At 39.1% G+C, this 27,418-nt stretch overlaps 1 protein-coding gene across 27 annotated transcripts in view; it reads right to left on the bottom strand.

The window, feature by feature from the left end:
• USP37 (ubiquitin specific peptidase 37) overlaps positions 1-27,418 on the bottom strand; it is a 118,791-nt gene that overhangs the window by 82,759 nt on the left and 8,614 nt on the right. For 17 of the 27 annotated variants that reach the window (XR_010149881.1, XM_054679350.1, XM_054679346.1 and 14 more), the window contains 6 exons: positions 25,707-25,926; positions 20,284-20,455; positions 16,546-16,646; positions 13,656-13,828; positions 12,946-13,023; positions 1,381-1,478 (listed from right to left, as the gene is read on the bottom strand). Coding sequence is in view for 26 of the 27 variants with exons in the window: in XM_054679350.1 (XP_054535325.1) it covers positions 1,381-1,478; positions 12,946-13,023; positions 13,656-13,828; positions 16,546-16,646; positions 20,284-20,455; positions 25,707-25,862 (778 nt within the window). In the remaining variant the exon portion in view is untranslated. The remainder of the gene's footprint in view (positions 1-1,380; positions 1,479-12,945; positions 13,024-13,655; positions 13,829-16,545; positions 16,647-20,283; positions 20,456-25,706; positions 25,927-27,418) is intronic. The other 10 variants (XM_054679349.1, XM_054679347.1, XM_003309484.6 and 7 more) reach the window with 1 other exon arrangement.

Below are 27,418 nucleotides of genomic sequence, written 5' to 3' on the forward strand. Positions count from 1 at the left end.
TTAACGATTTAAAAAAACTTTTTTTTTCTGATTTTTTCAACAGTGCTAATAACATTTCTACTACTTCTTGATTTACTCATTTTAAACAGTATCAATTGACTCTTTATTGTAGAAAATTAGTATCACCCCTACTCTTGTTCTCCTCTCTCCAACCATTAGTAGTGTTACTTTAGTTCTTCCACCGATTAACTCTGTAACTTTAACACATTTAAAACGTCTACGTTTTGTTCCATTAATCTTGTCATTTGGTCATGCACTTCCTTCTCTCCTCCACGTCAAATTTTGTGAGATGTACCTTAACTTCAGCATTGTTAAGGCTTATTACAGCTTATGTTTTCTGTTTTTTAACTATAGGCTGATTATAAGAGACAATAAGCAGAGTTTATATCTTCTAAATATTATTATTTCAGAGGTAAGACTTACATGTGATATTTCTTTCTGTAGGAGTCAATGTCACAATCCCAAACCACTAAAAGAAGAATATTCCTAGGGTCCTGATCAACTGGATTCTCTTAAACTATCAATTTATCAAAATCATGCCATATTTTAGCTTACTTCAAGTTAAAGTTGACATAATACTCAAGTTAATACCAGATAACGGACTCTCTAAGGATTTCAGAGAATCGAACAGATACGTTAAGTGTGGGAAACATCTGACAAAAATGTTTTTGTAAAAACAGGGTAGAAGGTTAAGTTTAAAAAACTGCTTCAGACAATAATTTCAAGATCTTCTGAAGCTTCTAATAAGCACTAACACTGATGCACTTTAATTTCAACCACTTTACTCCTCTAATTCATTCTATGGTCCTGGTACTTTGACAATGAAACAGCTTAATTCTAGGCAGTCAAATAGGGGAAGAATAAGGTAAAGACTGGATTCTTTATAAACAAATACAAATTCCCTGGATTTCTAATACTTTAAAATATTTTAGCCAAGTACTGGGTACAAATTGGCACCCAATAACTAACACCAGATTAGGCCGGGCGTGGTGGCTCCCACCTGTAATCCCAGCACTTTAGGAGGCCAAGGCAGGTGGATAACTTGTGTTCAGGATTTTGAAACTAGCCTGGCCAATATGGCGAAATCTCGTCTCCACTAAAAATTCAAAAATTAGCCAGGCATGATAGAACACACCTGTAGTCCCAGCTACTTGAGAGGCTGAGGCAGGAGAATCACTTGAACCCGGGAGGCAGAGGTTGCAGTGAGCCAATATTGTGCCACTGCACTCCAACCTGGGCGACAGAGCAAGACTCCGTCTCAAAAAATATATATAAATAAATAAAAATAAAAAGAATGTACAGATGGGTTAGGTTTTTATTTCTAATCTAATAAATATATAATAAATGAGCACCTTATTTATTGTAAGATCAAACACTTACCTGATGTCCTATTCTCTTCTGACTGTTTCAAACTCAGCTGCTTTTCTCTACTGCTGGTTAAATACTTTCTGGAGGGATCTGTCATGGCCTTGTTGTTCCTATAGTTAATAATTTTACATCAATATAGTACAGGTGTATAAAAATATTGTTCTTAATTTTAAATAGTTGTCATTAAAACATTTACATTTAAAGTGCCAAATTCACTGATATGCTTGAAAATTAAGCTACAAGATTGTTAGTCTCAAAAGGTCAATGACTTAAACAAATGAAAATTACAAAAATAATCTTTAATTACCATCTCAAGAGCCAATCCAATCCATGACTCTGATAACTTAGCAAAAGTAAAGGAGCATTTTTCTTTATATAAAAGTCAAATCAGAGACAGCAAGATTATTAGATTTTCTTGGCCAAAAGCAAGACCAGATAAAATGATTCAGCTACTAAGACCGAAAGAATCAATTAAAAAGTAAACTGTGGCCAGGCGCGGTGGCTCACTCCTGTAATCCCAGCACTTTGGGAGGCTGAGGCGGGCAGATCACGAGGTCAGGAGTTCGAGACCAGCCTGGCCAACATAGTGAAACCCCGTCTCAACTAAAAATACAAAAATTAGCCAAGCATGGTGGCGCGTTCCTGTAGTCCCAGCTACTCGGGAGGCTGTGAGGCAGGAGAATCACTTGAACCTGGGAGGTGGAGGTTGCAGTGAGCCGTGATCGCGCCACTGCACTCCAGCTTGGGCAACAGAGTGAGACTTAGTCTTAAAAAAAAAAAAAGTACACTGTTCAAGCTTGGCAGTTTATAGGTTTACAAAGAAAAACAAATCAGGCTGGGCGCGGTGGCTCAAGCCTTAATCCTAGCAGCTTGGGAGGGCAAGGCGGGCGGATCACCTGAGGTTGGGAGTTCGAGACCAGCCTGGTCAACGTGGGAAACCCCATCTCTATTAAAAATACAAAAATTAGCTGGGAGTGGGCTAGATGCAGTGGCTCACACCTGTAATCCCAGCACTTTGGGAGGCCGAGGCAGGCGAATCATGAGGTCAGGAGATCAAGACCATCCTGGTTAACACAGTGAAACCCCGTCTCTACTAAAAATACAATAATTAGCTGGGCGTGGTGGCGGGCACCTGTAGTCCCATCTACGCAGGAGGCTGAGGTGGGAGAATGGCGTGAACCCGGGAGGCGGAGCTTGCAGTGAGCCAAGATCGCGCCACTGCACTCCAGCCTGGGTGACAGAGCGAGACTCTGTCTCAAAAAAAAAGAAATTAGCCAGGCGTGGTGGCAGGCGTCTGTGATCCCAGCTATTCAGGAGGCTGAGGCAGAAGTATTGCTTGAACCCAGAGGCAGAGGTTGCAGTGAGCCAGGGATCACGCCATTGCACTCCAGAATGGGTGACAAGAGCGAGACTTCATCTCAAAAAAAAAAAAAAAGGAAAAGAAAAATCAAAATCAAAACTATGTATTCCACATGAATAGCAATACTATTTGCTAAGCGGCAACTGCATTTTAATTTATACTGATTAAAATTCTTCAGGATCATGAATACAAAGTTAAAATTTCTTTTAAAAGCCCTTTTCTCCCCTGTATTATTTTCAAATACCTCAACCCATATAAGTAGAGAGTGTCCATTCAAATAAATGTTCATGCTTTAACAGTGCTAATTTAAGGGGAACCATCATGAACTAAGCCTGTGGCAGACAATGCCTAAGTGTGCTCCACCTAGATTCCCACTGACTCATTTTTATATTCTCTCTTCCATATCTTCACACCAACTTATGTTTTTGATAGCCAGTACCAAGGGCTCTTCTTCACAGGACTGCCCTCAAGTTACTAGAGATACTTTGCCTGTAATCTCAGAGTCACAAACAAGGCCGGGCGCTACAGTAGAGAAGCCCAACTCTCTTGATTTGGATTAAAACAACTTTATGGTGGAAGCTACATAACAGATTTCTGTAATATCAGGATGAAGACTAACCTTCATGTCCTTGTGTGACTTCTCCAGGATCACATCCATGCTTTGTTTCCTGCCCTTAACTATATTGCTTTCCTTACTCCCTTCACTATCTTCTCTGGGAGTACTTCCTTAGTAATTCACATGCACACTAATCTCCATTTCAGATTCTGCTTCTGGGGAACATAATCTACAACAGCTGGTACTAAAAGTGGGCCTAGGAAGCACACTCTAAGGATAGGATTCTGGAATTGGACCCTTGTTTGGCAATGGCAACAGAAATTCTGTTGCTGATAGTAATACCTCTGACATCTTATAGTGTTACAATTGCTAAGATTTTCACCTATGGTGAATTAGGATGAAATAAGGTAGAGAAGGATAGGGCTCACGCAGTATCTCCAGTATTTTAGAAATGTGGTAGAATGATTACACAATAGATCGTATTGGGGTAATGGAAATGTTCTGAAACTAGATAATGATGACGTAATATAATTAAAAAAATTTACTAAAAATCATTGACTTATATACCCTTAAAATGGGTCAATTACATGGTATGTAAATTGTAGCTTAATAAAGTTGTTTTTAAAATGTCCCAAATTATTTCACTCCCTATATTCAAGCTTCTAATCAATAAATTCAGTCTATTTCTTCATCCCTTAATGGGGCTAGTCTTGTGATTTCCTTTTCCCAAAACAATGTGACAGAAGTTAACAGTGTGTGAGTTCTGACCCTAAGTCTAAAGGTGCCCTGCAGGTTTCCACTCACTCTCTTGGAACCCTGCCACTGCTATGTGAATAATCCCAGGCTAGCCTGTTAACAGTGGAAGACACATGGCCCAATCACCCCCACCACTCAATGGCCAGTTATATGAGTGAGGCCATCCTAGACCAGTCAAACTCTAGCCAAACCATCTACTGACTACAGAGGCGTAACAAAATTAGAATCCAGGTACTATGAGCCAAACTGGGCCCAGATAAACAGAACCACCCAGGTGACCATAAATTCATAAGCAAAAATGAATAGTTACTATTTCAAGTCACTAAATTTTGGAGTGGTTTGGATACAGCAACAGATAAGATGTAGGTGATATCGGGTAAATAATCATCAAAAAGACTATGGAATTGACTGGTTGATGCTGAGTATTTATGTGTTCAAGAGAGAAGACAGGCTCAGTTGAGCCAATTACCAACTTAAAGGACAAAGACAATGTGTAGAGTCACCCACATGAGAGTTGCAGCCCAGACCTTGTAAAGCAAGACCATGCTGTCTGCAGCCAAAAATTATACCTCATCTGTAAAGTATGGCATACTACTCTTGGCATATTATTAAGCCCTGGAAGAGACAGAGCATCTGACTGATGGTCATCAAGGGACTGTGCAACCAGAGCTAACCATCAGGAGCTAAGCGCTATCACACCCATGAAGTCATAAGACCAGGAGAGTACAACAGCAATTCATCATAAAATGGAAGCAGGTATATTGGAATTGGGCCCAAGTAAGAAAGAGATGACAAGAACAAGCGTTAGGGGCATTTCCTACGTCAAGCTGAAACGAGGAATAAACCTGGGCCTGATTAATGGATAGGTCATCTTGGTACATTGGTACAAACTGCAAATAAACTACTGTTGCACTACAGTCCCACTAGGGACTGCCTTGAAAGACAGTTGTGAGGGGAAATCCTCCATTGTGCAGAGCTTGGAGGGATGCATCTCATCATCTACTTTGTATGGAGAGAGAAGTGGGTCATGGACTCCTGGGTTGTGGCAAATGATTTGGATAAATAGGGGCTTGGAACGAGCAAGCCTGGAAGATTGGAAAGAAATGATTTATGGAAGAGGCATATGGACAGACTTATGGGAGTATGTACAAAGAGTGATCTGTTTTACATGTTAATGCTCACCAGAGAACAACACTAAAGAGACACTAAACAATCAGCAGGATAACTTGTCCAGTGCATGTCAGCCAGCCTCTGTCCTTAGACATTCCGTTATTTCCACAAAGGGACCATGAATAATGTAACAGCCATGGTGGCAGATAGAAGCTATAAAAAATGGGTTCCCCTTCACCAAGGTTTATCTACTGTGGCTGCTAAATGTCCAGTTGGTTAACAGCAAAGACTGAGACCCTGATCCAAGGGCATCCCTTGAGGAAACCAGTCATTTGGTAGCAAATTGATTATATCAGATTTTTTCCACACTAAAAAAGACAGCAATTAATCCTTATTGGGACTGACAATATTCTAGATACAGTAATTCCCCCTTATCTTCAGGGTACATGTTCTAAGACCCACAATGAATATGATGGAATTCACAGATAGTACTGAAACCACAGATAGTATAGAACTCAATTGCCAGCAACTGGAACAAATTCTGTTCATGTCTTCCACTCATAAATTTAATGCTACTTTATTTTATTTTTATTTTTGAGACAGGGGCTTGCTCTGCTGCCCAGGCTGGAATGCAGTGGTGTGATCTCGGCTCACTGCAACCTCTGCCTCCCAGGCTCAAGCGATCCTCCCACCTTAGCCTCCCAAGTAGCTGGGATGACAGGCACATATCACCACACCCAGCTAATTTTTGTAGAGATGAGATCTTGCTATGTTGCCCAGGCTGGTCTTGAACTCCAGGACTCAAGCCATCCACCTGACTCTGCCTCCCAAAGTGCTGGGATTACAGGTATTAGCCACCGTGCCCGACCTGCCCTTTCCATTCTAACTAAGCAATTATCCTGTACTGCGGCTGCACTTTTGCAGTTTGAGGTGCAACACAAAAAGTAACATACATTTTTGTTTTTCCTTCTTCACAATTTCATGGATGGACGATTCATTCTTACCATAGATCTTCGCAACCACAGCATAAGATTCTTTTTATTGGCCGGGCACAGTGGCTCACACCCGTAATCCCAACACTTTGGGAGGCTGAGGTGGGCAGATCACTTGAGCTCAGGAGTTTGAGACCAATCTGAGCAACGTGGTGAAACCCCGTCTCTACAAAAAATACAAAAATTAGCTAGGCACGGTGGTGAATGCTGTAGTCCCAGCTGCCTGGGAGGCTGAGGTGGAAGGATCGCCTGAGCCCGGGAGGCGGAGGTTGCAGTGAGCTGAGATTGTGTCACTGCACTCCAGCCCGGGTAATAGAGCAAGATTGTCTCAAAAAAATAAAAAACCTGGCCGGGCGCAGTGGCTCATGGCTGTAATCCCAGCACTTTGGGAGGCCGAGGTAGGTGGATCACGATGTCAGGAGTTCAAGACCAGCCTGGCTAACATGGTGAAACCCCATCCCTACTAAAAATACAAAAATTAGCCGGGTGTGATGGCACGCACCTGTGATCCCAGCTACTCAGGAGGCTGAGGCAGGAGAATTGCGTGAAACCAGGAGGCAGAGGTTGCAATGAGCCAAGATCATGCCACTGCATCCCAGCCTAGGTGACAGAGTGGGACTCCATCTCAAAAAAAAATCTTTTTTTTTCTTTCTTTGTTGAGAGTTTTTACCTTTTCACTTAAAGGAGGCACTTTACAGTTTCTCTTTGGCACATCTGAATTGCCAGCATCACTATTGTCGTGCTTTGGATAATCATTAAGTAATATAAGGGTTACTTAACATAAACACAGCAATACTCTCACAGTTGGTCTGATAACCAAGATGGCTATTAAGTGACTAATGGGCGGGTAGCATATACAGTGTGGAGCCACTAAACGAAGGAATGATTCACATCCCAGGCCAGATGGAATGGGACAGCTCAAGGTTTCATTGTGCTACTCAAAACAGTGCACCATTTAAAACCTATGAATTAGGGCCAGGTGCAGTAGTTTTTGCCTATAATCCCAGCACTTTGGGAGGCCAGGTGGGAGGATTATTTGAGGCCAGGAATTCAAGACCAGCCTGGGCAACATAGCAAGACTGCATCCCTATAAAAATAAAAATAAAAATAGCCAAGACTAGCCAGGTATGGTGGCACATGCCTGTAGTTCTATTTGGGAGGCTGAGGCTTGACTGCTTAAGCCCAGGAGTTGGAGGCTACAGTGAGCTATGACTACACCAGTGCACTCCAGCCTGGGCTGGAGCAAGACCCTATCTCAAAACCAAAACAAAACTTATGAATTATTTATTTCTGGAATTTTCCATTTAACATTTTTGGACCAAGGTTGACCATAGGTAATTGAAACCATAGAAAGTAAAATCATGCATAAGGGGGGACTACTATATACATTTGCCTATGCTGTCTATGGTGCCTTGACCAGTATTACTATCCAAGGACTCATAGGAGTATCTCATTCACTAACAAGAAAACTCACATAGTATCTTAGAACAAGGATTCCACTTTGCAGAATAGGAGGTACAATGACAGCATATGACCACAAAGATCCACAGTTCCTACCACATACAGTATTACCCCAAAGCTGCTGGCCTGATAAAGTGCTGCAAGACCCTTTAAAAGTGCAGAAGGAAGAGGATCTCATTAAGAATGGGGTGGCCTTCAAGATACCAACAAATCATTCCATTTGTAAAAAATATATGGGTCCAGCAACCAAGAAGTAAAAGCAGGAGTAGCCCCATTTGCCATTATTTTTCAATAACTCACTTGGAGAATTTGTGCTGTCTCTCCAAATTAGATTTTGTGGGTCCTAGTTCCCAGAGGGGGTGCTTTTTAATCAAGGAGGACAGTTGAAGAACAATTAAACCTGAAGTTATGGCTGTTACCTAGCTATTTTGAGCTCCTCATGCAGGCAGATTCATGGGAAAGAAAAGGAGTTACCATACTGGCAGGGGTAAATGACTATTGTAAAGAAGACGGGTTGCTGCTATATAACGAGGGCAGTGAGGAATTTATATGGTATAAAGGGGATTCACTAGGGTGCCTCTTAATGCTCTCATGCTCAGTGATAAGCATAGCTCTCATGTAATTATAATGGGCAATCACAACAACCACAGTCTGACAAGCACATGGTGACCAAAGGCTCAAATCCCTCAGATGAAGATCTCGGTAATGCCATTCAGTCAAACTATCAAGATGAGCAGAAGTGTTAATAGAGGATGCATGGAATTGATGGTAGGAAGAGATGTCAATATGGGTTACAGCCCTAAGACCACCTGCAGCAACACACTGTGGTTAATCCCACTAAACCTCCTTTTGTAAGATTCTTCCCCAGAAGTGGGAAGCAACAATATGAAGAATCCATGACAAAATGGAATAAACTTAATACAAGACAGGAGTCAATATAAACGGTACAAGCTAGGGGAAGGGGGAACTATAGTACCAACTCTTTTAGTGGACAATGGTGACGCTCCATCAGAGTCTCTAAGATCCTTTTTATCCTTTACACACCCCTAGACTGTGTATTTTCAATGTGGTTCACCAGTCAGTATCTGCAGTTCTTCAGAGGACAGCATTTAACTACTTAAAACATTTTGCCCACCTGGACAGAGCCAGAGCAACTGGTAACCAAAGATGGTCCAGTATGGAAATAGGAAAGCCCAGCCTCCCTGCCTCAAGCTAGAACAACCCAAGAGTTTCCCTGCTAGATCAAGACGAAGCCTATTCTCTGTGGTACTTTTACCTGAGATCACACTCTTGCTTGGCTTCCTCTTCTTCTCTGGCCTGCTTCTCCCACTCTGTTATTTGTCTCCTCTATAAGCACTGCTTTAAATGTCATTTGCACAAGTATATTCATCTAGGTCAGCTTCTAAGGAGTGCAAACTTAAAAAAAATCTAGATGTGATGGTGTAAAAGTATTAGTAACCCAGAACAAAGATCGGTAACCTAGTGCTTAACAGACAGACTTCTAGTTGGAACAACTGGGACTTCCCAAAAGTGTAGTGAACGTGCTAGACTGGCATGCACAACTACATTCTGGTGTACCTCCCTGATGTGCAGAAACAAGAATGCTAATAAAGTAACCCTACATTTCTTAGTTAGTGTTCTGGATCAGATTTAAAATAAGGCAATTACATGCAAGATCTGGGAAGTGTAAATAAGGCAGAAGCATTACCATTCCACTATTTCTGATGCTAAATATCACCTTGGTTTTTCTATACAGGGTTTCCAATATTGGCAGTGACAGCACGGTTCTAGAGAGGACAGCTTTCATGATAGATTCCAATTCAGCTGTTAGCTTCATGATAGAATAGCCGGGAGCATCTTTGGTGATCTGGTTTGAGGCAAACCTCTCAAAATCATTCCTGAAAACTTAACTTAAAGCCTGTCTTTTCAACAGTCCTAATGATTCTGTAAGCCATTTAATACTTACTGTGTGCAAATACCTTTGTGCATAAACTCGCTAGAGTGAATTTTGTTCCCTTCAACTAGACCTTTAATATACAAAATTTGTTATTAAAAGTGGGGTGCTACCATAACAAACCTAAAACATGTAGCACTGGCTTAGTAAGAGGATAGGGAGGTACGAATACCGATATTACAGATTAGAAAGGTGATGACCATTTTATGCCTTAGTAAAATATTTGATAAAAACGGTCATATTAATGTCTTGAAAGGCAGATCTCATACTCACTGAACCTATAGCTCTACAGTAAAAGATTACAATTAAGGATACTGGTCTGTGTTAGTGCTTCTTATTGCTTTCAACAAGGTCCTATTTGAGACATATAAATTTAGGCCAAAGCTAATCAGCTTGCAATCAGTGATGAAAAGAAACATAGTGGACAGGCATGGTGGCTCATGCCTATAATCCCAGCACCTTGCGAGGCCGAGGCGGGCAGATCACCTGAGCTCAGAAGTTCGAGACCAGCCTGGGCAACATGGTAAAACCCCGTCTCTACTAAAAACACAAAAATTAGCCAGGCATGGTGGTGTACGCCTGTAATCCCAGCTACTTGGGAAGCTGAGGCAGGAGAATCACTTGAACCCAGGAGGCGGAGATTGCAGTGAGTCGAGATGGCACCATTGCACTCTAGCCTGGGCGACAGTGCATGACTCCGTCTCAAAAAAAAAAAAAAAAAAAAAAAACAGGATGGGCGTGGTGGCTCATGCCTGTAATCCCAGCACTTTGGGAGCCTGAGGCAGATGGATCACGAGGTCAGGAAATCAAGACCATTCTGGCTAACACCGTGAAACCCTGTCTCTACTAAAAATACAAAAAATAAATTAGCTGGGCGTGGTGGCGGGTGCCTGTAGTCCCAGCTACTTGGCAGGAGAATGGTGTGAACCCAGGAGGCAGAGCTTGCAGTGAGCTGAGATCACACCACTGCACTCCAGCCTGGGCAACACAGCGAGACTCCGTCTCAAAAAAAAAAAAAAACATAGCTCTCTGTGCCAAGAACCTAGAATCAAATTGTCTGGTAATTTGAAACCATGGGATAAAAATATCCAATTGCTTTTGATTCTCAAACTGAGGCAGTGGTAAGAGTTAACTAGAGAGTCAGTTTTGTAGAAAGTAACTTTGATATTAATATTAGCAGAAGCTGGGTAAGGGGTATACAGGAACATTCTATGTTATCTTTGTGACTTTTCTGCAAATTAGATTATTTCAAAATTAAAAAGTATATTAAAACAGGCCAGGTGCGGTGGCTCATGCCTATAATCCCAGCACTTTGGGAGGTCGAGGCGGGCAGATCACTTGAGGTCAGGAGTTCCAGACCAGCCTGGACAACATGGTGAAACCCTGTCTCTACTAAAAATACAAAAATTAGCTGGGCGTGGTGGCACACGCTTGTAGTCCAAGCTACATGGGAGGCTGAGACAGTGCTTCAACCTTGCTTGAACCTGGGAGGTGGAGGTTGCAATGAGCCGACATCGTGCCACTGCACTCCAGCCTGGGTGACAGAACAAGACTCCGTTTCACAAAAAAAAAAAAAATATATATATATATAGAGAGAGAGAGAGAGAGAGAGAGAGAGAGAGAGACCGACCCCAATTCTTTCTCAAGCCTGCTTGTTTTACCTTTAAAGAATCTTTAAACTTGGATGAAGCAGGCTATAAAAGCTATATGGCCTTGATGAAAAATATAGTCTTCAAAATCTATTTTGGTGGTGGCCTTTAAAGAAAACAAACAAGGAAAATCTGCCAGAGGGCAAAGCCAGGGGTCACATGGAGTACAATGGGCAAGGGGGTTTCTCCCAGACAACAGAATCAGACTGCTAGATGGGCTAACCAGGAACTTATTCCAACGCCTTCACTGTCCTCACAATTTCCACCTAGCAAGATTTTATCACTGCTATAGACCCAAGACCCCTCCAGTTTCCTATTCTTGTCTATTTTAAACAGAAATTTTTACTGTGATTATTCTGTTCCTACTCCAGCAATGTATAATGATGTGTGCATGAGGTCTGGAGTGGGGAATGCAAATTAACATGCCTTTTAGTTTTTAGGTACCAGACCATGAGGGGCATGGTCCAAGGTACATTTGGACCTTATAGAGAAGACTGCACCCAGAGAGAAAGATCACCCAAAGATCCTAGACTCTGAGCTGGATACAATGTTCTCATGAGATTTGGAGTTCTTCTCCATTTGGATAGAGATAAGGGTGTTCTATGTATGGAAGAATAGTGAACTGGATTATTTCAGTGGCTGTAGGGGCAAACTAAGGCAGACTATTAGTTGTATTAGTTGTCCGTAAATAACCACTGTACGCTTTTGCCACAATAGTTGAAATACAGGCATATTTCCCAGACCTTCTCATAACCTGATATAACCATGTGATTAAGTTCTGGCCAATGTGATATGCACAAAGGTGGTATATGCAATTTCCAGCCTAAGGAAACAGCATGCCCTCCCTTTGCTCTCTTCAACTAATAGAAATGGAGACAAGAAAGTAGAGACTGAAGTGGCTACCTTGGTCCACAAAATGGAGGCTGCTTATTAAGTAAGGACGGCAGAACAACAAGACAGAAAGAATCTGAGTCCTTGGTGATTATAGTTTCAGATACCAGTCCTACCACCTACTCAGACTTTTACATCTATTACAGCAGCAAATCAATTAATACATAAAGTTTCGTTGGCTTTTTCCCAACTCCTTTCTAGTGACCTCTTGACCTCAAGTACCAATTAACTGTCTACCAACTGATTCTGTTAAGGTATTAATTGAGATTTTAACTGATAACTGTATAATTAGTTTTCTCCCCTAGAAGACAAAAAAAAAAAAATCCTCACAAAATGAGGACGATGATTACGAGTTGGCAAGCACCCTGGGTTGATCTATTCCCTTTTGTTCAACCCAGAAAACATCTCTGAAAGATTAATGCTACTTGCCTAGAACACATAGGCTCACATCCTTTAACCTCTAGGCTGACTTTTTACATGAGTAAAATGAAAAAGTAAATTTTTTTTTTAATTAAGCATAAAGAAGACAAGAAGGGGTTCACACTAAAACAGCAGCCAGCAAGAAACATTTGTTTAGAGTTCTTCAGTTCTATTCTCCCACTAAGTACTGCAGATTTAAGAAAAGGCAGGATAAGAGAAATGCAATGAAATGACCAAAGCAATAGCACTGGCTAATTTCCCTCTCTATTGAGCCTACAGTCTACTGTCACCAAACTACTTTACATTCTGCTCTTCCATCTTTGGAATTCTCATAAATTAAAACCATTTCCCCAATCTTCCCCAGTGGTTACAAATACCAATATAAGAAACACTGCTCTAACACTATAAAGGCCCTTAAAGTAACTTACGATGATGAATCATTTTCCTTAGGGTAATCTTCATTCAATTCTGAGCCAGTTGATATCATTCTTTTCCTCTTTTCAGTACTACAGAGAACAAAGAAAAGGTTACTTTTAAAAAGCCACAATTCATATCACAAAAATTCATAAATCAACATACTGAAGGACAGGAAATGGGACTACTATTATCTAATTCTCTACACCATATTTAATTATTATTATTATTATTTTCCAGACAGTCTCGCTCTGTCACCCCAGTCTGAAGTGTAGTGACGTGATCTTGGCTCACCGCAACCTCTGCCTCCCAGGTTCAAGCGATTCTCCTGCCTCAGCCTCCCGAGTAGCTGGGACTATAGGCGTGTGCCACCACACCAGGCTAATTTTTTTGTATTTTTAGTAGAGAAGGGTTTTCACTATGTTAGCCAGGATGGTCTCAATCTCCTGACCTCATGATCCGCCCGCCTCAGTCTCCCAAAGTGTTGGGATTACAGGCGTGAGCTATCACACCTGGCCCATATTTAAATTTATATGCTGTATATTTGTATGCTTAATACATGTCACTGACATAAACTACATATGACAAATACTTGTAATCATTACATCTACCAAAAATGTACTCTATACTTTATTTCTCCTCAAATTACTGGTATTTCTAAAAGGCCTAAAAGACATTTACAAACAGATACAGCTAGTGACTAAGAAAAAGAAGTCTCTCCTACCGATTTTCTAGCAACCCCGATCTAAGAGGTGTTGAAGTAGACGTCAAGGAAGGAATCATCCGAGCTATTCCACTTCCTGCTACAGTCTTAATCGATCCTCTACCCGGATTACCAAGAACTTTTCGAAATGGAATATCATCTTTAGTTTCCAAACTTCCTCTTTTTGCAGAAGCCTGTAAAAATAAAGTTTGAGATAGTTAAATCTTCAAATTAACTGGAATACTTTTAGAACAGTGATTCTCCAATGGAAAGGTTTAAAAAATACAAATGGAGCCAGGTGCGATGGCTCATGCCTGTAATCCCAGAAAGCGAAGGCGGGAGGATCACTTGAGCTCAATAGTTTGAGGTTATAGTGAGCTACGACTGTACCACTGCAATCTAGCCTAGGCGACAGAGCAAGACCCTATCTCTAAAAAAAGGAAAAAATACAAATGGAGATACATCTCTAGAGATTCTATTCTAGTTGATCTGCGGTAAGGCTCATTCATCAGTTTTGTTGTTGTTGTTGTTGTTTGTTGTTGTTGTTTTTAAAAGCACTCCAGGTGATTCTAATGTACAGTCAGTGTGAAAAATTGAGCTTGACACTTATTTTCCTATAGCATTCTTATAAACTTAAAAACTCCACAGCACACCTGGTGAGGGGGCAAGAACACTGCTTTGAATTACTAACCAAAAAAAAAAAAAAAAGACACACAAAGACATGGCTCTAGTGATCAGCATGAGAACTGATCTTTGGAGGAAAAAAATATCTAATTATGATTATGACAAGTTAAGAAAAGGTGACAGTGACATTTGGTTGCCACAACTTAAATGCCAACAAAACAGTCATGACTCTTGAGAGGGTTCTAGTTTGGAGGAATGAAACATATGATAGGGAAAAGGAAGGTGAGATAGAGTTCAATGTGAAGATGAATCAAAGAGTCTACCCTTAAGACATGGCAAGAACACTCAAAGAGAATATGGCAATGTAAGCATTAGTTGAGAAATACAGCTTTACATGAACACTCTGCCAGTTAAGTTTTATATCTCTACATTAAGAGCTATGCGATTTTTCTATGGAAGTTATGTCCCATTACTTTTGTTTTACAGAATTACAATCCTAGGATAGGAAATTTTAAAACTTCTAAGAGCATCTGAATGAATACTTTAAAAAGTTAAACTTATTTTCAAATGAGTGATATATTCTCAAGGTTCACAAATCAAAGTAATATTAAAAGCCACAGACCAATGATAAGTCTCACTATGACCATCCACTCAGTTCTTCCACTTCCCCTTTTCCCACTAATTCTTCCCTTGTTCTGTTATGCAAATACAAATCAATATTTTACTTTTTGTTATACAAACAGTAGCATACTACATGTCCACTGTTTTGCAACTTTTTCAGAATTTTGAATATTATCCCATCCCATAGTAACAAATATATATATTACATATATATATTTAAGACAGAGTCTTACTCTGTCAACCAGGCTGGAGTGCAGTGGCACAATCACTGCTTCCTGCAGCCTTGACTTCCCAGGCTCAGGTGATTCTCCCACCCCAGTCTTCGAAGCAGCTGGGACTACAGGTGCACACCACCATGCCCAGCTAATTTATGTATTTTTTTTGTAGAGACAGGGTTTCACATGTTGCCCAGGCTGGTCTCAAACTCCTGGGCTCAAGGAATCTGCCCACCTCAGCCTCCCAAAGTGCTGGGATTACAGGAGTGAGCCACCACGCCTGGCCGCATAGTAAGAAATATTTTACATCAAAACCTATTATAAATATGTATAAATAAACCAAAATAAAAGTTTGAAAAATCAGTATTTATCCTTAATATGTACAATATTCTCTATTATTTTCTATTCTACTTTTTAAATTTAATGTTAGTTATGACCCACAAAATTGAATTTATGACTCCACTAATGAGAATTACTACTTGTGAAAGCATAAATACTTGCTTCTGCTATATGTGTTAACACTTATGCATTTAAATAATATTTCAACAATTTAAATTCCAAGGAATGTATGAATCTCAAAATAATTATGCTGAGGGAAGCCAGACCCTGCCCTCCCAAAATTACACGCTCATTCCATTTATATAAAACTCCAGAAATTACAACCTAATCTATAGTGGGAGAAAACATATCAGTGGTTGCTTCTGGATAGGGATCAGAGGGAAGGATTACTAAGAAGAATAAGAAATCTCAAGAGTTATGGTTATGTTCACTATGTTGATTATGATGACGATTTTAAGGACATATGTAAGTCAAAATATATCAAATTGTACTTTAAATATACACAACTTACTGCATGTCAATTATATCTCAATAGAAATGTCCCCCCAAAAATCTAACCTATAAAAAGAACCTGACAAAAATGAAATCTTATTCATTGCTTAGTCCAATAAGTGGACTAAGTGATCACCTCTTTGCACAGCCAAAGAGAATTCATAAATTTACTTACAGAAAAGCTTCAAAGTTTCTCTTACTCTATGGTTTGGAATGATACCTAAATGAAATGATACATTTCAGGTATGCAGAAATACCCTTGATAGTCTATGACTATCTTTTTTTTTTTTTTTTGAGATGGAGTCTTGCTCTGTTGCCCTGGCTGGAGTGCAATGCCATGAGCTCGGCTCACTACAACCTCCACCTCCTGGGTTCAAGCAATTCTCCTGCCTCGGCCTCCTGAGTAGCTAGGATTACAGGTATGTGCCACCACGCCTGGCTAATTTTTGTATTTTTAGTAGAGATGGGGTTTCACCGTGTTGGCCAGGCTGGTCTCAGACTCCTGACCTCGGGTGATCCACCCACCTCGGCCTCCCAAGTGCTGGGATTACAGGCGTGAGCCACTGTGCCTGGCCAACTATCATTTTTTTTTAATGCTAAAAAGATTCAAATGAACATACCTGATTGTCTGAGTAAGAAAGCTGCCTGCTGGTTTCCTTCTGTGAGGTCCTGCTGCCCAGAATGGCTCCAAAACTACCAGACCCCTGAGACGGTTTCATGGCTGGTGACCAAAAATATAAATTTTTTTTAAATCCCCAAATCACTCACTTTAACAAAAAGATTTATCATTATTATTTTTATATAATATTGAAGAAATGGACGAAACAGCAGGCAAAAAACAAATCAAAGTGCCTATCAACCAATTCTTTCTGACAGAATATACATCTTATATAAACTAAAATTTAGAGCTAGAATCTGAAGCAAAAAATTAAGTAACACATATACCTGAAAACATTTAATAGAAGGCTAACATTTACAAAGCAAAAAAAACGCTAGAATAAACATTTGGTAATTATATTAATAACACTATGGAAAAGTCATTGTGTATCACAACATGAACACTGACACTGGATGTCAGAAACAGTGACAGTTGTATCTCCAATAACATATACTCCAAAACATTCTCTACAGGTAAGTTTATCCAGCAGAATAAATGGCTTCTATTCTGAAGAAACTAATGGTAGTTCAAGGAACATTCAAGGTATGTATAAATATAAATTGACATATACTTTAAAAAATATTTTATACTTTAATTTGGTTAGCCAATTTCCAACTGATGACCATTTGAAATGTTTTAATTTTTCAAAGTTGCAAACAATGCTTAACATCCTTTCACAAATCTTTTTGTAGGAAAAACTCCTTATAATAACAATTACTGAGCGAACATACAATTTTAAACTAAACTGACATTATTACAGTCCTCAAAAAAAAAAGAAAAAAGAAAAAAAAAAAAAACCTCTATGCTCCTACCAAGTACATGAGAGTATCTTGCTTCCCCTCACACTGCTACCAATGTGGTAGTAGGAATCTGAGTTTGGTGAAGTCGAGAATTTTTTCATGTGTAAGGGCCATCTATTTTGCTTCCTGAATTCTCTATTTGCAGTTTTTGTCAATTTCTCTACTAGTTTTTTTTAATTGATTTGCAAAATAGGTCTTTGTATATTAGCAATATTAACTTTGTCACTCTGGCTACTATTTTCTTCCTTTGTCTTTTGTTCCTTGCCAGAGAGACTGTCTAATTTTTTAACACAAGTTTTCAATCTTTTTCCTTTATTAATTCTAGTTTTTATGTAACACCCAGAAAAGTCTTTTCCATCCAGAGATTATGTTAAAAGTACTTTTTACAATACTTTTATCATTTTTTTTTTACATTCAAATCTTTGGTCACTGGAGATAAGGATCCAAGTGTATTAACTTCCTAAATGGTTAGTTGTCTTGTTTATGGTTAACACTTTATCAAATATTAGTCTTTTGTCCACTGATTTGAAATGCCACGCTTATATTAAATGCTTTATGCTGTTCAAAGTATTTTTATTCATTATTTTGCTCTAGTCTCTGCAAAGTATATAATAACCACCTTTGGGCAGCTAAAGCAACTAAACCTGAGATTAAAATGACTTGCCCAAGATCACAGAATGAATTAAGAGTTAAGCCCACAGCTAGCTATTCTAATAACTCCAATGACTTACTGAGTGCCTAGCATAGGGAAGTCATACTTTTACATTTATGAGCTCTCATTCTTTAAGAAGCCCTGAAATCAAGGTGATACTTTCATGTTAGAGATTAGGAAATTAAAATTCAGTCATTAAGTGACTTACCTAAAACCACACAGAAATAACAGGCAGAGCTAGAATTTCAACCTACATCTATTTATGGCCAAAGCCCATATTTTTTCATTATGCTATGTTGTTCAATATTGGTCCCCAGACAGTATATTGTGCTTTCCACTCCAGTGGATTTGAAGACATGCTTTTCTTACACGTATCAATTGTTAAAACAGTGATTCCATTAATATGGGTAAGATGAAATAAAACTAAAACAGAGATATAAACTAGCCTCTGACATATTCTAAGAATTTTAAATAGTATTCAATTTCTTGATTCTTTTTTTTTTTTTTTTTTTTTTTTGAGATGGAGTCTCACTCTGTAGCCCAGGCTGGAGTGCAGTGGCGCAATCTCGGCTCACTGTAACCTCTGCCTCCCGGGTTCACGCCATTCTTCTGCCTCAGCCTCCCAAGTAGCTGGGACTACAGGCGCTTGCCACCATGCCTGGCTAATTTTTTGTATTTTTAGTAGAGATGGGGTTTCACCGTGTTAGCCAGGATGGTCTCGATCTCTTGACCTCGTGATCCGCCCACCTCGGCCTCCCAAAGTGCTGGGATTACAGGTGTGAGCAACCGCGCCTGGCCTCAATTTCTTGATTCTAAAATTCAATAGTTTAGTAAATTGATATGCTCCAATTTGGTGGCATGAACATATAATGAGTAGGTACTAAATGGCAAACAATCATAAAAAGCTTTTATTTTACAAGAATACGGTGTCAAATGGAGATACTAATTAAAGGTAGCACTGCTACACCTTCATTTTCTGATGTTTTTAATGTGTCATATTTAAGTTGAAAAAATTCAAGTAAGTTTGTCAACTACAAAATAGAATAGTAAAATGTTGAAGATGACAGAGCTAAAGACTAACGTGATAGTAGAGAACTCATTTTAAGCAGAGATTTTTTCCTAAAAGGATGGCTGTAGGGCCAGGCAGTGGCTCACGCCTGTAATCCCAGCACTTTGGGAGGCCAAGGAAGGTCAATCGCTTGGGCCCAGGAGTTCGATAACAGCCTGGGCAACAGAGTGGAATCCTGCCACTGTACTTCAACCTGGGTGACAGAGTGAGACACTGTCTCAAAAAAAAGAAAAAGAGAAAAGAAAAGAAAAGAAAAAGTGCCTGTAAATGCATTAAAAGAAAAAAAAAAACCACTATTTTAAATGAAACGGGTTAGAGGGGGCAGAGGAACCTGATCATACCATGTGATTTTTTTACAGGACTCATTTTCCACAGCAAGAGTAAAACTTCAGAATAATTTTCATATAGATAGGTAAGTGTCTAAGATTTATGCAACAAGGTAACTTTTCCCAACTGTAATTTAAATCCTCCTCCCTGGTGGAGGTTGCAGTGAGCTGAGATCACACCACTGCACTCCAGCCTAGGTGTCAGAGCAAGACTCCATTTCAAAACAAACAAACAAACAAACAAATAAATAAATAAATAATAAAAAATCCTGCTCCTTTGTCTAATCATATTGTTTTGTGGAATCTACATATAAGATCAAGTCATCTGCAAACACAAATAATTTTACTTCTTCCTATCCAATTTGGATGCCTGTTATTTCCTTTTCTTGCCTAATGGCTCTGGCTAAGACTTCTAGTACTATGTTAAATAGAAGTGGCAAGAGCAGGTATTCCTGCCTTGCTAATGATCTTAGAGGAAACATTTCCAGTTTTTCACCAAGTACGATGTTAGCTGTAAGTTGTTGCATATGACCTTTATTACGCTGAGTCGTTTCCTTCTACTCCTAGTTTGTTGAGTGTTTTTATCATGAAAGAGTGTTGGATTTTGTCAATGTTTTCATCTGCAACAATTCAGATGATCATGTGGTTTTCGTCCTTCATTTGTCAAGAATGATGTGTTACACAGATTGATTTTCATATGGTGAACTATCTTTGAATTTCAGGAATAAATCTTATTTGCTCATGGTGTATAATCCTTTTAATGTGCTGATGAATTCAGTTGAATATTGGTCTGTAGTCTAGTCATAGTCTTGTAAAAATACTAACGTTAGACCCTGGGGTGATTAGTACTCACCTGCAGGAAGTCTGTTTTGATGGACTGCATCTAGAAACAACCTCATTTCCTCCGCATCCTTACTTGGTACTTTGTCAATAGACAAGAAGCTGTTATCTTGCAGAGTTAACATTAGGCGGCTTTGTTTCGCTCCACTGGGTCGAAGCACCACATTTTTAATGTTATGACTTAGCTAATCAAGACAAAAGGAAAATTATCATCAAAAATGTATGACAACTAAGTACAACAATCTGTATAATAAATACTAAACTTTATACTTTCCATGTTACATTTATCACTCTTCCCCATAGTAATTTAATTTTTTTCAACCAAAAGAAGTTCCCATTTCTTGATACATTTAAATTAAAGATTTACCTTTTAGGAGATGCAAACACATGCAATAAGCCCTTAATTATACAGAGATCTTGCACCAAGGGTAATAGAGAAGGAAAAATAAAGAATTGTTTTAAAAAAGCCCTTAATGAATGTTGTCAATAGGTTCTTGGTACTAAATGGCAAACAACCATGAAAACTTTTTATTTTATAAGAATATTGTGTCAAATGGAGACATTAATTAAAGGCAGCACTGCTACCCCTTCATTTTCTGATGTTTTTAATGTGTTAAACATTAAGCAAAAGGACATATAGCAGGTCCTCAAATAACATCATTTCCTTCATTATAATGTTGATGAGGAAAAAAACTAGTTTCATTTCTTAGTCACAGTTTTCAAGAACCAACTGACAATATAAAGTGTGGACTTACTCTTCTATTAAAATTAATTTTACGGAACAATCCTAGAACTCTTGATCTCATGGTAGGGAATCCCTTATTTTCAGATATAGTTATAGAGGATAAAAACTACTGAGTTAACACATTTCAGAACCTTGGACGGCACTATCACCAGTTTAGAAAACCAAATGGAAGTAGAAAGCCAGGTGCCATGGCTCATGCCTGTAATCCCAGCACTTTGGGAGGCCGAGGCAGGCAGATCACCTGAGGTCAGGAGTTCAAGACCAGCCTGGCCAACATGGCGAAATCCCATCTCTACTAAAAAGACAAAAAGTAGCCAGGCATAGTGGAGCACACCTGTAGTCCCAACTACTCGGGAGGCTGAGGCAGGAAAATAGCTCGAACCCAGGAAGTGGAGGCTGCAGTGAGTTGAGAGTGTGCCCCTGCACTCCAGCCTGGATGACAGAGCAAAACTTTGTCTCAAAAAAAAAAAAAAAAAAAAAAAAAATTGGAGTAGAATCTTTGTCTTTTGTTAAACAAAAGTTTGTAAGACATTTGGCAAATTATTTAGGTAGTTTCAATATAAAAGATATTATTCCAAGCAATTAAATAATCCTCAAAAGAATTCCAAACTTTCAAAAACCATCAAAAATAAACCTTTACCAATATAGCACACCTTTTTTTTTTCTTTTTTAACTAAGAAAACTCACTTAAGTTTCATTCAAAGATCATATGGACCTGAAAACTCTTAACTTACTTCTCTCTCCACAGAACTGGTTCAATAATTCATCTTAGACTCTACCAGACTTTGGAAATGTGCTATGAAGCGATAACTTTTATTTTCTCTTAAATGGAACTTTTCCAAGGCTAAATTAGTAAATCTTACAGTTTCTTCATTATCTAAATAATTCCTGCCAGTCAGGCAGCCTTATTCTCTAATGTTCTCAGCAGGCATATATAAAAGTTTCTAAACTGCCTTTTACTGAAGACATGCCCTCTGAAAAGCATAAACAAAGAACTAGTAACATACTTCAGAATTTTTTTTAAACTAGAGAAAATTGACTTTTGTTAATTATTAGATAAGAATGAAAAACAATTTTGCCAATTTATATTCAAATTTTAAATTATATATGTATTTTTAGCATCAAAGTGGGTCTTAAAATTATGTCCTTGAGTGGAAATTCTCTAGGAAAACACAATAATTCGTTTTAGATGCTTTTAACTCCAAAATACTTAAATAAGCAGTTTAGCATGCAAAAGGAAAATAGATAACATTAAACGCATTATTTCAGTCAATTTATCACTTTTTTAAAATTAAATATACAAAGCAAAGTTTGTTCATTAACAAAAAAGATGAGAATCTTCTTGAACTTCGACACTTCAACAACTGAAAAGCCCATCCAGCCCCACAATTTCAGTAACTATTCATATGGTAACGACACACAACTCTTCCTCTATCTTAAGCCCAGACCTCTCTGTTGGAGCTCCAGTCCTGTTTACCTTCTGAATGCTTGACACCTCAGATAACTCATCTCTCCTAATCCTCACACCCCAATTCTTCCCCTCTGCTCCGTATCATGGAAGACATAAAAGTGACTGCCATCCACTCAAAAACTTGAGACTCTCCCCAGATAATTTTCTCTCACACCTCCCAAATCTTTAAATCTTCTTGAAATCTCTTCAGATCTATCCTTTCCTCTTCTTGCTTACTCCACTCCCTTTTCCTTACTTTCATTCCTCATCTAAACTCCCATAATAACCTCCTATATGTCCTTCTATTCTCCCACTATCACCTGAAATAAAGTCATCTGCCTAGCCCCAAAGAAATGTGAATTTGAGATTCTTGGCTCCTTAGAACTTCTGCTTTCCTTATGACAAACAAGAAACATCAATATCTGGTTCCTACCTAGCTCTTCAGCCTTATTTCTGTTACTCACTCCTCAGTGTCCATATATTTTAAAAATAACTTTCTAGTTCCCTGAGTGCTGATTCACATTTCATGTATTTGTCCACATACAGAAATCACTTCCAATTTGGCCAGAAAATATACAGAAATCACTTCCAGTTTGGCCAGAAAATTCAGGGTTAAAGAAAAAAAAAAGACATCATTTCCACCTTTACTATGTTTGGCAAACTTCTATTTATTCTTTGAATCCTCAGAGTGCAAATGGCTTGCTTTCTTGTGTTACCTCAGGATCTTTGTAATGTTTTTACAGCTAAAAATGTATTTGGTTACTCTGGGTTTTTCTGTTTTTTTTTTTTTTTTGAGACGGAGTTTCGCTCTTGTTGCCCAGGCTGGAGTGCAATGGTGAGATTTCAGCTCACTGCAACCTCCGCCTCCCGGATTCAAGCTATTCTCCTGCTTCAGCCTCCCGAGTAGCTGGGAATACAGGTGCCCACTACCGTGCCTGCTAATTTTTGTATTTTTAGTAGAGACAGGTTTTCACCATGTTGGCCAGGCTGGTCTCGAACTCCTGACCTCAGGTGATCTGCCCACCTCAGCCTCCCAAAGTGCTGGGATTACAGACGTGAGCCATCACGCCCGGCCTATTTGGTTACTCTTAAGTTTGAAGGAAATGATGTCTCATTCAGCTCTGTATACTTACCACCCCGTCCCCCAACCACCCTGTTTCTTTTTCAGACAGGATCCTGCTTTGTCACCCAGGCTGGAGTGCGGTGGCATGATCACAGGCTCAAGCCATCTTCCCACCTCAACCTTATAAGTAGCTGGGACTACAGGTACACACCAACATGCTTGGCTATTTGTTTCTGAATTTTTTTTTGTAGAGACAGGGTCTCGCCATGTTGCCCAGGCTGGTCTTGGACTCCTGGACTCAAGCAATCCTCCTGCCTCAGCCTCCCAAAGTGCTGGGATTACAGGCATGAGCCACTGCGCCCAGCCATCCCTTAGCACAATATCCATAGCAGTAACCTGTACATGGTTTTAACAAACGAATGCTGAATGTAAACTGATCTGGAACTGAGATAAAGGCTGAAGTCACAGGTAAAACCGTCATGCTCCTAAAGATCTATATTTGGTTAAACATTTGAATATTTACTCACTGCCAAATTGGGCTGAGGATTGAAAAAAAAAAATGAGCCTGTGTTTGCAAAAAACCCTTTCTTTTGATGAGGCGAACAATTAGCAGATATATGCATGTGACAAACTACTATTTTTCCATCACCACCTCTATCTTATTTAAGACTACCTTTGATACACGAAATCATAGGCAATCTATTTTTACAATTCAAAAGCAGAGACAAATACAAATTTTACCTAAGATCAGGTTCTGAAGCATAAAGTTAAATATTGTTTTTCAATAGAATATTTTAGAACGGATATTACACTTTTGCATAATCTAATTTAAAAATATAATATCTTGGCTGGGCGCGGTGGCTCACGGCTGTAATCCCAGCACTTTGGGAGGCTGAGGCAGGTGGATCACAAGGTCAAGAGATCGAGACCATCCTGGCTAACACGGTGAAACCCCATCTCTACTAAAAATACAAAAAATTAGCTGGGCATGGTGGCAGGCGCCTGTAGTCCCAGCTACTCGAGAGGCTGAGGCAGGAGGATGGTATGAACCCAGGAGGCAGGGTTTGCAGTAAGCCGAGATCACACCACCGCACTCCAGCCTGGGCAACAGAGCGAGACTCCGTCTCAAAAAACAAAACAAAACAAAAAGCAAAAAAACCCCATATATATATATACATACATACATATATGTATATATACGTATACGTACATATATATGATCTTAAAGTGCAGAAAAACATAAAACATTATGTTCTTAACTTCAACTCATATCAAGATGAGTAACTTGGTTGCATAAGAGAAGCAATAAAGAAGTGAAAACAGGCTGGGCGCAGTGGCTCACACCCGTAATCCCAGCACTTTGGGAGGCCGAGGCGAGCAGATCACGAGGTCAGGAGTTCAAGACCAGCCTGACCAACATGGTGAAACCCTGTCTCTACTAAAAATACAAAAAAAAATTAGCCAGGAGTGGTGGCGCACACCTGTAATCCCAGCTACTCAGGAGGCTGAGGCAGGAGAATCGCTTGAACCCGGGAGGCGGAGGATGCAATGAGCCGAAATCATGCCACTGCATTCCAGCCTGGGTGACAGAGGAAGACTCTGTCTCAAAAAAAAAAAAAAAAAAAAAAAAAGGTGAAAAGAAAATTAATTTTTGCAGTGAAAATGAAGATTCTTCAAAACTTCACAGTTAGAAGAAAATAGCTATAAAGATAACCTTGAATAATCATCCTTGAATGATTCACACCATGACATTTGGCAGGATTATTCAGGAAGTAGACACTGGCTTTTAGAAGACACTAATAAATTCTGTTAAAAACTAACACTAAATAGTGATGAATCCATCGTCATGTATGTTAAGGGGAAAAAAAGGAAGAACTAAAATTATCTTAAAGTGGTTTTAAAAATAGCTTAGATATACAGTATCCGAACTCTTGTCAGCTTCCTCCCACAAGTTTTCTTTTCAATAATGGTGACTACTTCCTGCTTTTATTATATACCAACAACAATACTGATGAATAATTTATAAAACATGTACATAAAAATATTAATGTCCTAGAAATAAGAAGCAAGAAATATTAATCTAGGAGGAGGGCTACTGTGATGTTTACTATGGCACAGAATAGCTATTTACTAAATGATCTGCTTCAAGAGCTATTCCAAATCAATATTTGGTATTACCTGAAATATCCTTGGAATTCCTCCAGTATTGTAGTGAACTACTAGGCTGACTTTATTCTCTTTTTCTACAATTTCAAAGGATCCTTCTTTCCACTTTGTAATCCCAGTCTGCATACTTCGAATTCTGATAGGACCATGTATCTTCAGAGGAGACATATTTTCTTTAAAAATTGCTTCTGGCTAAATTAAAAAGCAAAAATATACCTTCACCTGGCAGGTTCTAAGGAAGAAAAATAAGATAAGTTATAACTTACTAGTAATTAAAGTAATTTCTAACCACCATGCATTTCTTCTGCGCCTTCATTTTCCCTTCTTTGCCATGTGTCCAGTACTGTATTTATTAGTGCCTAAATTCTACATTTTGTATCATTCACAACCATACTGCTACCACTAAAGACATGTCAACAGGAATAAGATCCCATTCTCAAAGTGATTGCCTTCACCATTAAAGTGTTGATTATTCTCTTCCTTCATGAAAGCTAATGGGTCTGGATTTCCAAATATAAGTTAAAAAAAAAAAAAAAAAAGTGTGTTCAGGCCAGGCATGGTGGCTCAGCCTGTAATCCCAAAACTTTGAGAAGTTGAGGTGGGAGGACTGCTTAAGCCTGGGAATTTGAGACCAGCCTGGGCAACATAGGGAGGCTCTATCGCTACAAAAAAACTGAAAAAACATTAGCCAGGCATGGTGATACACGCCTATAGACTCAGCTTCTAGAGGGGCTTAAGTGGGAGGATCACTTGAGCACAGGAGGTCAAGGCTGCAGTGAGCCATGACTACCCACTGCACTCCCGCCTGGGCAATAGAGTGAAGACACTGTCTCAAAACAAAACAAAACAAAACAATACAAAATTCAGGCCTCTGACTCCATTTCTTAGAATGGAGTTCCTCCCAAAACATCAAAGTATATCACCAAATGCTTCCTTCTAACAGTGAGCAATCTAAGCATATCCGTATGTACAGAAGACATTAAATGAGTAAAAAATTTTTAAAATAACCAAGTTATTTGATCTCCAGAATTACAATATTTGAGGAAATCATTTAATCTCTAGAGAAAACAAACAAAAAACCTCTCTTCCAAAGAACCACCTACCATTTATATTTAAACTACCATTCCTAGAAAGAATCTTTACCAATTTTATCTTTAACAAATACTCAGGTTTCCTGAATGAACTTTTAATACTCAAAAATGGCTGGGTGCTTGTCAGGCAGTATTTGAAAACTAAAAAGAAAAAATGGCCAGACACAGTGGCTCATGCCTGTAATCCCAGCACTTTGGAAGGATGAGGTGGGCAGACTGCTTGAGCAACACGGCAAAAACCTCATCTCTACAAAAAATACCAAAAAATTAGCCTGGCATGGTCATGTGCTCCTGTAGCCCCAACTACTCCAGAGGCTGAGATGGGAGGATCACCTGAGCCAGGGAGGTCGAGGCTGCAGTGAGCCATGATTGCACCACTCAATTCCAGCCTAGGTGACACTTTGAGTGAGACCCTGTCTCAAAACAAACAAAAAAAAAACACAAAAAACTTAAACTTACAGCAATAATCGGATGTGTAAAACTCTTCAAATTAGCTTTTGCAAAAGTCAACAAGTAAATAAAATTACAGTTATAGCAAAGAATGTTATCAAATAGTGTGTTACATACATAAATATGCAATCATTTAAAATTGCGAACTCAAATTTTATACTATTTCAAACCTTTAAAAACACT

This window comes from Pan troglodytes, chromosome 13 (genome assembly GCF_028858775.2).
Source record: "Pan troglodytes isolate AG18354 chromosome 13, NHGRI_mPanTro3-v2.0_pri, whole genome shotgun sequence".
NCBI lineage: Eukaryota > Metazoa > Chordata > Mammalia > Primates > Hominidae > Pan > Pan troglodytes.